Raw genomic sequence first — 10,217 nt, 5'->3', positions numbered from 1 at the left:
ACTACCAAAATATGTAAAATCCATTTATTAACTTGCATTTAAAAGTTTCCAAGACATCTCGCGAGGTTTGGGCAAAAGTCTCATGATTTACATCCTGAACATGACGGGATACGCTTAGCCTTAAATACCTTAAAACTGGCAAAGTGCAGTGCCCTTAATGCACACTAAACCCACTATATATATTTAAGACATGGGACAGTCTTGCGCACTAACTTCTTGTCGCATGCACGCGCTCTCAAGTGGCCAAGACAACAAGTGTGGGTATTTGGGCACAGCCAAAATCATCCATTTTCTAAGTTAAAGCTTATATTACTTTAAAGGGATAATTCATCCAAAATAAAATAAAATTGTCATTTACTCACCCTCATGTTGTTCTAAACCTTTATGAATATCTTTCTTTTGATTAATGATGGTGAGCATACCCATTCATTTTTCTAAGTATTAAGTCAATGGGTCAACTGCATCTTTACCATAATTTAGCAAAATGTTGTCTTTTGTGTTCAACAGAAGAAAGAAACTCATACAAGTTTGTAACAACATAAGGGTGAGTAAATGATGACAGAATATGTATTTTTGGGTGACCTATCCCTTTAAACGCTTTTCATTAAAAAGTCTGATTGTCCCCTTTCAAAATAATCTGCAATAAATACAGTTAAGTTTCATTCCACTTTTATTTTAATTCCAATACTAGAGGCACAGAAAACAATGAATCTTCCAAAACATTTTCAAATATCTGTTTAATAAAAATAAATCAAGAAATAATTAAACATCACATGCAAAGTACCAGACTAAGCCGAACTCAATGTCTAATTTGCATTTGGTGCTGCTCTGAATTAAATTACCATTTGCACAGAGTACATGTGTATCTGCTACATAACAGGTAGACACAGGTCTTGTTCAGATTATACAAGCAAAATAAATGCTTATAAGTTTAATATGTCCTGGCATTTCATAACAGAGACCCTAATTAAAATTTTTGTTCTATCAAACAACACCCCAAGCGCTTAACATACATCACGACAAGATATATGAACATTTTCACACCTGTTTTTGGTTATGTCTATATACAATCAATAGAAAAATACTAAAATGTCTTTGTCTTTACTAGATCTTTATTATAGGCTCTTACACATTTTTACACAGCAGCAGCCATGCACGCAACACCATTCAGTTCATCCAAACATTACGCTAGAATCCACTCAACCAACAAACCAGATTGGTCTTTCTGGTCCCCATGAACTATCCTACATATTTAGGGAGGTCCACTTTAATTGAACAACATATTTAGGTTTTAATTTCAGCAGTGTGACAGTAACACGTTGTAACATCTGTATGACCAACTAAGGAACCATTTAAAAATAAACAACGCATGTGAATGTAGATGCTATGTTAAGAAGCATTTAACATAACGTGACATAACACACTAAACTAAAACATTATGTGTTACAATTTAATTAAGTTTAATCAACTTGAATTTATAATTCATTTTAACTTTCTACACTAGTGAGGAGTTGCTATAAAGAATAAAAAAAATAGCTTCATTTATTTATAATTTAAATTCAAATTGATTAAACTTAAAAAATGAAGTGCAACAAATATTTTGTAAGCTTGAAATATGCAAATAAAGGTAAAAAAATAAATGATCAAACATGACCGTGTTTTTGATTTTATTCATATTCCTTTTCGTAGTCATGCCAATTTCAATTGGTTAAGTGAAATTATTTAAAAGCAAGGATTCAGATATATTATTGGATGTTTAATACTCACATGATCTACGTCAAATGCTTGATTTTTTCCTTTCAGAAACGTGCAATTTTATAAACTGCTCATTTATAAAGATTAAATGAAGCGATCACACTTAAAGCTTTAGTGGACTGATTTTTTTATTACTACTTAACCATGCGCTCTTAATAATCTCAAATTGTCCCCTTAGTTGCATGTTACTTTGAAGACACACAAAATCAGCGGCCTGAAAACATTTTAAATTAATCTAGGAACAAATCAGAAGAAATACTGTGCCACACAACGATACATTTAATGTGCTACTTCATCCATAAGATCTTGCCATTATAGGTAACACGAACATAGGACACACAGATGTGATTACAATTCCTGAAATCTAAAAATAACACTTAAGCACCGATGTAAAATCTGATTCTTCACTACATGCACTGATCTATCAGCACTTTGGTTCGGTGGCTCTAAATTAAGAGTCAAATAATAAATGATATCTGCTTGCCCATATATAATATGACCGACAGATTAGATCGTATTACATGAAAGAAAGTGGTTATGGGATGGGTGCCCAAACTCGGTCCTGGAGGGCCGGTGTCCTGCAGAGTTGAACGTGCCTCAACACACCTGCCTGGAAGTTTTTTAGTATGCTTAGAAAGACTTCAAATGGCTGCTTTAGGTGTGTTTGATTAGGGTTAGAGCTAAACTGCAGGACACCGGCCCTTCGGGATACACAAAAGCATGTATGTATTGACCTACTACGAAAACACTGCCATTTGTGTGTGGATCAAGTCCGTCTGAATACTTGGGTCTTAGGTGTCTAAGCGTTGACGCTGAATAATGGATGCATGCATGTGTGTTAAACAGTTCTCAGAAGACTCTCTGGGTCAGACAACGCACAGTACAGCGTGTACCCAAGTTCATCGATTTCCTCTTCTGTAAGTTCACACAACAGATTGACTTTGGGATTAAGGGTGCAGGGTAGCTTCCCAGCCTCTAGGTGTCCCACTAGTGCACGAAGCAGGTGCAAAAAACAGTCAGCCAGCGCTTCCTGAGACCAATTCCCTTCCTGTTCACTTAGGAGGAGTATTGCATTAGTGAGCTGACTCGCGTTTAATCGCGCCAGTGCCGGATTCAGTTTACACACGGCTTTAACGACTTTGAGACAAGCGCAACGACAGCCGCCGTCTTCCTGATCGAGCGTGCGTAACTTTGCGGTCTCCGCCGCTCGAAAACTCTGTCGCCACAGGTTCTCGTGGCGATCGGCGGCCAATCGGTGCGGTTTGGCGATCAGCGAGGCTCCGTCCTCCATGACAAGCAGCGGGAGGAAGTCCACGTATAGGCGACGGTCCGTTTCGTACTGCACTTCCAATGTTAGCGTTTCCGATGGGACCACGGGTCGAATGACGTAATCTAAAACACTACCGATTGCGGGCCAGTTGATGGAGCCGGCGACGAGCTTTTCAAAGACTTCTAATACGCTCTTTGGGGAAAGGTATCCTCCCACCATGCAACGGTCCCAGTAGCTGCTTCCACGGGGGAAGTATTCCAGGTTTTCCCGACGGACCAGCCAGAAGCCAGGAATATTCATGATGGTGTCTTCACCGGGAACAGATGACCAGAGATTCTTCTCGAGAATCATGGGTACCATCAGCTGGGCGTGGTCTGCGGTCACCACCTAGGAGTTATATCAGAAACACTTCAGTATTTTTGCGTTTGTTTCCTGCCTGTCTACTTAAGCAGATAGATTTACACATTTGGCAGATGCTTTTATCCAAAGTTTCAAGAGCTAGATAATTCTGGTGACCTAAGAGAGCCACTGGTGATGCTTAGAAGAATTCTACACTAATGCTGCGTTCACACTAGACGCGTTAAATTCGTGCTACCGTGCGTAGTTGGACGCTTGAACATTTTGGGTGTACTCGCTTCATTCACGCAGAAATTCCATCATGGGAGGCCGCAAGACTTCCAGACGCGCGTCAACGTGTCTTTACATTGACTAACATTTATAACATTGTTGACACCTCTACCGCGACTGGTGTGAATGCAGCATAAGAGAAACTCACTTTTATATGCTGCTTGAACATAATTGTGTGTTACCTGTGTGTGTACACAACCACCCTGTAATGACAAAAATCTGCCCACTCTTTTTTTTATCCCCATAAATCCTCAAAAGTCTTATGGGACAGGCTGTCGCCGTTGACAGGAGATTTTTTACTACCCTAAATGCTCTTTCCATCTGCCCATACCTGGAGGTCGTCATAGAGACTACCGCTCAGGAACATCTCTCGTAAAGGCATGTCAGGTAGTTTGGCATGGATGAAGACCCGGAGCTCGGCGCAGATATCCAGCGCAGCACGACGGGCGACTGCTTGCTCCTCTGCGGGGATCGCCACTCTCTCGTGGAAGAACGCCCACAGGTGTTCTTGGAGTGAGAGACGCATTCGCGCTTTCTGGAGATCAGCCTTTCCAGACCCACCTTTACCACGACCCGTCGCACGACGCAATGAATCTAAAAAAAAAAAAAACGTAGCATCTTTTATTCAACGCGACTTTACAGTTTCAAGATATATACATGATTCCTTAGTACATGTCTTTAGCAGGAAACGAACCCACAAAAACTACTAACACCACAATGCTCTACCAATTGAGCTATAGCTTACAATATATTACACCTAGACTTTAGACGGTTTCAGCGACAAACAACATAAAAAATACGGCTTTTCTACAATATGTTAGTCAATGGAGCGTTTGAATACCCACTGAGAAAGCAGAGCAGACACTCCATTATGTACAAGCCTGGTAATAGGGAAGCACACAAGTTAGGATAAACCAGGGATAAACAATATACATTGTAGTCCAGCAACTATTTCTTTTAAACCAAGTTTTTTATTTGTCCCACACATATACACAAGGTGTATAGGGATCCTGAAGTCCCTTCTTTATAATTAAATAAAAATGATCACATGGTCTTTTTGCAGTCAACAGCACAGGCTGCTATGGTTGCAGTACACCAGAGATTCATTATTACCTGGTTTAAATGAGCTGGAGGAGGTAGGGAGCGTCTGTAAAGAGCGGCTGATGTTCTGCTTCATGTCACGGCTCAGCGTTCGAGGCGACGATCCCATCCAGCTCGGCTCCTCCCAGCTCCTCCTCCCTGACGGGTCGGCTTTAGTAGGGCTCGATGGAGCGCTGAGAGCTCTGTCGTACATCTATAACAAACCAAACTCTATTATGCACTAATTACATACACCATAGTCATAGCATAGCAAGGTGTTAGCATTGGTAAGGTTATATGGATTTAAATCTCAGGCAATGCAAATACTGACAAAATGTGGCATGAAGTCTCTCTGGATAAAAGCGTCTGCCAAAGCAGCTGAATTGTTGCTTTTTTTGGATAAGTGGGGTAGTTTTGCATTCATAAAGGCACACAAGGCAAGTCTGAGTATTATTTCTCTACTAGCTCCCCCTAGTGTCTGGGAGTAAATGCTTTCTACATCTGAGACTTTACAAGACTGAAGGACACCGGGTCGGATACAGCGAACTTGCAAGTGGGGTATTCTTCCTACAGACGGTAGGGTCGGGCGAGAGAGTCTTCATTCGTCATGTAATGAGTCATTTAGCCATATACCGACTTACGAAGATGATTTATTAACATAAAAATGCTGCCTTGTGTCCCTTTAAAGGCGGGATGCATGATCTCTGAAAGCCAGTGTTGACATCTGAAATCACCTAAATAATCACGCCCCTACCCCAATAGAATCTGGACCTTCTTTTGATAGACCCGCCTCACACATACGCATCATGCACCCGCCTTTAAAGTATGTATGTTTTCATGCTCTTAGATGATCATGGATATAAAAAAAATTACATTTATACATTTTAGCAGATGCTTTTATACAATGTGACATCCTTTTTAATCCTTTGTGATGCTAACACAATGGTCTACGGTTACAAAATTATCTACAGGACAGATCTTGTTAAACTCTTTCTGTACTTACTCTTTTGACCGCCAGTGTGGCGATCCCAAGCATGGCTGCCCCCCCAACTCCCAGTACCAGCTTTGCATTGGAGAGCACAAAATCGATCGCCGTGCCAAGCCCATTGTCATCTTTCTTTCCTTTCCGATCTCCGTTCACTCCTGCCATTAATCTTTACCCTCACTGAGAAGCAATACATAAGATGAAAAATAAACAGATTTACTCATCAACCAAAAGTCTCTTTCTATATGATAGGCGGTTGGAGGTGAGGGGTTAAAAACTAAGAGGACTTGATCAAACGAGAAGGTGAAAGTCATTTAAGAGCCAGAGCAAGTTATTATGGTAAATATTTTTTTGATTTATTCAGAAAAGAATGAACATAAGATCAACCATGTATTATATATGGAAATGTAGGCAAGTTTGCATAAAAATCTATCCAAGAGACTGTACCTGCAGCTGGTCTGCTTGACCGGTGATGATAAATGCAGCTCAGGCGATCTCAACTTCTACACCAACCCCCCCAGGCCGCTACTGAGGAAGAATTGGCCTCTCTTCAGGGCGTCCTCCCTCTCTGCCGGAGCGCTGAGGGTCTGACAGCGCCTGAACTCTCGGGCCACAGCACGCCGGTAATAGTCGCGGTCGGTGTACTGTAGATGTTGGCCTGCACGGAGCAGTGCTCGGTACAGCTGCAGCACGGCACTGCGGGACCAGCCGCCCATCAGGAGGAACGTAGAGAAGGCAGAGACAGACGTCTCACACACCTGAGGGAGAACATCAAATTTCGGGGATTTTATGTAGGAAATAGTAAATTGCAAAAAATTACTTTAGTGGTGTTTACTACATTATACACTCCTGTTAAGGACACTGGATACCAAACTTTAGATAGGTACATATTTGTGCAGAGTATAAAATAATATTAAGATGATGATGATGTCATTTAATACAAACGTTAATCCCATCTCATGTACAAAATTAGTTCTGTCAACAATCAGCATTAGCTAGTTTGTACAGGGAACATCAATTCAACATCACTTAAATAAATAAACATCACCTTAGGAAACCACATGATGACAGGTGGCTGTTATTCATCACATCAAAGTACAGTTTTGTTGATATAATGCCATTAAATGCAACACACACAATTCAGAGCTACGCATGTGTGACATCACATAAAGATGGTGCCCAAAAAAATGTCACGTAAGTCAGGTAAGTCGATCACGCAATCAGTTACGTGACCATCGTGAGGACGTCACGACGTCATATCATCACTAGTACCCACGTGTTTAAACTACTGTTTAAAAATATGATGGCCTGTTTAAAAATTTACATTTTGAGTTAAACATAAATGAAATTATATAAATAAATAGCTAAAATAAAATCTCCAAAAGCCACTAAATGAAAGGAAAATGTTATAAATACAACCAAATGCGGCGCAGCAAACATTTAAGCGTGTATTTCAAATCATATAAAAATAAACAGCTTGAAGACTAACAACATGACCAACTAACGGACTTGTATTTAAATAAAACTATTAGAAACATCACTGCAGTCACGCTCATGCTAACAGTTAGCTAGCTTTAAATATAATGACCTTTTGTATGTGTGCAAATATACTCTTTATCCGAACCTCGGCTGTTTCACAGGCTTCATAAACTCACATTTATATTCAATAAACAGCAAAACTCACGCTTAAATATGTCAGAGAGAGGACTGTTTAGCTTGTCAAGGGCGGAGGCAGATTAGCCGTCAGTGCGGGAGTCGCACAATAAGCGCTCCGGAAGAAGACGAATGACTGTCATTTTTTGGTTCCGGTGTTTTTACTTCAAAGTTTGTGAAGTAAAAAAAGTGTCTCTAGAAAGCACAAAATGCTGTTTTGTGCTTTTAATGGCATCACGTAAATGTACTACCCCATGTTGGCTACCTCTGTGATCAAAAATTAAGCTATTTGTGATTTTTTAAAGGTTTTTGCTCTTTGTGATAATTAATAAATCTATGTCACAGGTCGGGGCGAACCCCTTCCTATTTCCCACCTCGAGGAGGTCCCAAAGCCACCCCAATGACCAGACACACAAGAGAGGAGTTATACTTAAAATAAATCTTTATTAAGTTACTTAAAAGAAAGGGGAAAGGGCAATTTAAAACAGTAGTTCCTTCACGCCTCCAGGCGGGGCTTCCACGGGGACAGGGGGACCGAGCCCTTGAGGTTTGCTCTCTTGAACCCGTGGCACGCTCCCCTTCTCCTGGAGGCAGAATCAGAGAAAGTGATTACTATGCTGTATACCAATACTAATGCCGGCCTTCTTCTTTCTCCTACAGGCCCGTATTGCGAGCAGAGGCGCGTACTCAAGACTGGACTTTTTTTCCTCTCCTAGGTTCGTGCTGCAAGCAAGGTAAGTGTCACGCAAGACTGGACTTTTCTTCCTCTTCTAGGTACGTGCTGTAAACAAAGGTAAGTGTTACACAAGACTGGACTTTTCCTTCCTTTTCTAGGTACATGCTGTAAGCAAAGGTAAGTGTTACACAAGACTGGACTTTTCTTCCTCTTCCAGGTACGTGCTGTAAGCAAAGGTAAGTGTTACACAAGACTGGACTTTTCCTTCCTTTTCTAGGTACATGCTGTAAGCAAAGGTAAGTGTTACACAAGACTGGACTTTTCTTCCTCTTCCAGGTACGTGCTGTAAGCAAAGGTAAGTGTTACACAAGACTGGACTTTTCTTCCTCTTCCAGGTACGTGCTGTAAGCAAAGGTAAGCGTTACACAAGACTGGACTTTTCCTTCCTTTTCTAGGTATGTGCTGTAAGCAAAGGTAAGTGTTACACAAGACTGGACTTTTCTTCCTCGTCCCGGTACGTGCTGTAAGCAAAGGTAAGTGTTACACAAGACTGGACTTTTCTTCCTCTTCCAGGTACGTGCTGTAAGCAAAGGTAAGCGTTACACAAGACTGGACTTTTCCTTCCTTTTCTAGGTACGTGCTGTAAGCAAAGGTAAGTGTTACACAAGACTGGACTTTTCTTCCTCTTCCAGGTACGTGCTGTAAACAAAGGTAAGTGTTACACAAGACTGGACTTTTCTTCCTCTTCCAGGTACGTGCTGTAAGCAAAGGTAAGTGTTACACAAGACTGGACTTTTCTTCCTCGTCCCGGTACGTGCTGTAAGCAAAGGTAAGTGTTACACAAGACTGGACTTTTCTTCCTCTTCTAGGTACGTGCTGTAAACAAAGGTAAGTGTTACACAAGACTGGACTTTTCTTCCTCTTCCAGGTACGTGCTGTAAGCAAAGGTAAGCGTTACACAAGACTGGACTTTTCTTCCTCTTCTAGGTACGTGCTGTAAACAAAGGTAAGTGTTACACAAGACTGGACTTTTCTTCCTCTTCCAGGTACGTGCTGTAAGCAAAGGTAAGTGTTACACAAGACTGGACTTTTCTTCCTCTTCCAGGTACGTGCTGTAAACAAAGGTAAGTGTTACACAAGACTGGACTTTTCTTCCTCTTCCAGGTACGTGCTGTAAGCAAAGGTAAGTGTTACACAAGACTGGACTTTTCTTCCTCTTCCAGGTACGTGCTGTAAGCAAAGGTAAGTGTTACACAAGACTGGACTTTTCTTCCTCTTCTAGGTACGTGCTGTAAACAAAGGTAAGTGTTACACAAGACTAGACTTTTCTTCCTCTTCTAGGTACGTGCTGTAAACAAAGGTAAGCGTTACACAAGACTGGACTTTTCTTCCTCTTCCAGGTACGTGCTGTAAGCAAAGGTAAGCGTTACACAAGACTGGACTTTTCTTCCTCTTCTAGGTACGTGCTGTAAGCAAAGGTAAGCGTTACACAAGACTGGACTTTTCCTTCCTTTTCTAGGTACGTGCTGTAAGCAAAGGTAAGCGTTACACAAGACTGGACTTTTCCTTCCTTTTCTAGGTACGTGCTGTAAGCAAAGGTAAGCGTTACACAAGACTGGACTTTTCTTCCTCTTCCAGGTACGTGCTGTAAGCAAAGGTAAGTGTTACACAAGACTGGACTTTTCTTCCTCTTGTAGGTACGTGCTGTAAGCAAAGTAAAGTGTTACACAAGACTGGACTTTTCTTCCTCTTCCAGGTACGTGCTGTAAGCAAAGGTAAGTGTTACACAAGACTGGACTTTTCTTCCTCTTGTAGGTACGTGCTGTAAGCAAAGTAAAGTGTTACACAAGACTGGACTTTTCTTCCTCTTCCAGGTACGTGCTGTAAGCAAAGGTAAGTGTTACACAAGACTGGACTTTTCTTCCTCTTCCAGGTACGTGCTGTAAGCAAAGGTAAGTGTTACACAAGACTGGACTTTTCTTCCTCTTGTAGGTACGTGCTGTAAGCAAAGTAAAGTGTTACACAAGACTGGACTTTTCTTCCTCTTCCAGGTACGTGCTGTAAGCAAAGGTAAGCGTTACACAAGACTGGACTTTTCCTTCCTTTTCTAGGTATGTGCTGTAAGCAAAGGTAAGTGTTACACAAGACTGGACTTTTCTTCCTCTTCCAGG

General features: G+C 41.2%; 2 protein-coding genes across 3 annotated transcripts; both read right to left on the bottom strand.

Moving 5' to 3' along the window:
- Positions 1–652: 652 nt before the first annotated feature.
- mief1 (mitochondrial elongation factor 1) lies at positions 653–5,882 on the bottom strand. The gene is made up of 4 exons (XM_065252857.2): positions 5,736–5,882; positions 4,766–4,946; positions 3,984–4,246; positions 653–3,412 (listed from the first exon to the last, which is right to left on the bottom strand). Exons 1-4 carry the CDS (start codon positions 5,880–5,882, stop codon positions 2,594–2,596), a joined length of 1,410 nt encoding a protein of 469 aa, XP_065108929.1. The 3' UTR covers positions 653–2,593.
- A 338-nt stretch (positions 5,883–6,220) lies between these two features.
- Positions 6,221–7,491, bottom strand: LOC135733993 (mitochondrial ribosome and complex I assembly factor AltMIEF1-like). Of its 2 annotated transcripts, none has more exons than XM_065252859.2 (2): positions 7,402–7,491; positions 6,221–6,475 (listed from the first exon to the last, which is right to left on the bottom strand). In XM_065252859.2, exon 2 carries the CDS (start codon positions 6,431–6,433, stop codon positions 6,221–6,223), a length of 213 nt encoding a protein of 70 aa, XP_065108931.1. In that variant the 5' UTR covers positions 6,434–6,475; positions 7,402–7,491. The 2 variants fall into 2 exon arrangements, with proteins under 2 accessions (XP_065108931.1, XP_065108932.1); XM_065252860.1 differs by having other exon boundaries at positions 7,306–7,443.
- Between the last annotated feature and the right edge of the window lie 2,726 nt (positions 7,492–10,217).

Source organism: Paramisgurnus dabryanus, chromosome 3, assembly GCF_030506205.2.
Source record: "Paramisgurnus dabryanus chromosome 3, PD_genome_1.1, whole genome shotgun sequence".
Taxonomy (NCBI): Eukaryota; Metazoa; Chordata; class Actinopteri; order Cypriniformes; family Cobitidae; genus Paramisgurnus; species Paramisgurnus dabryanus.
Note: the sequence above shows the minus strand (reverse complement) of the source record. Positions and strands in the feature narration are given on the sequence as shown.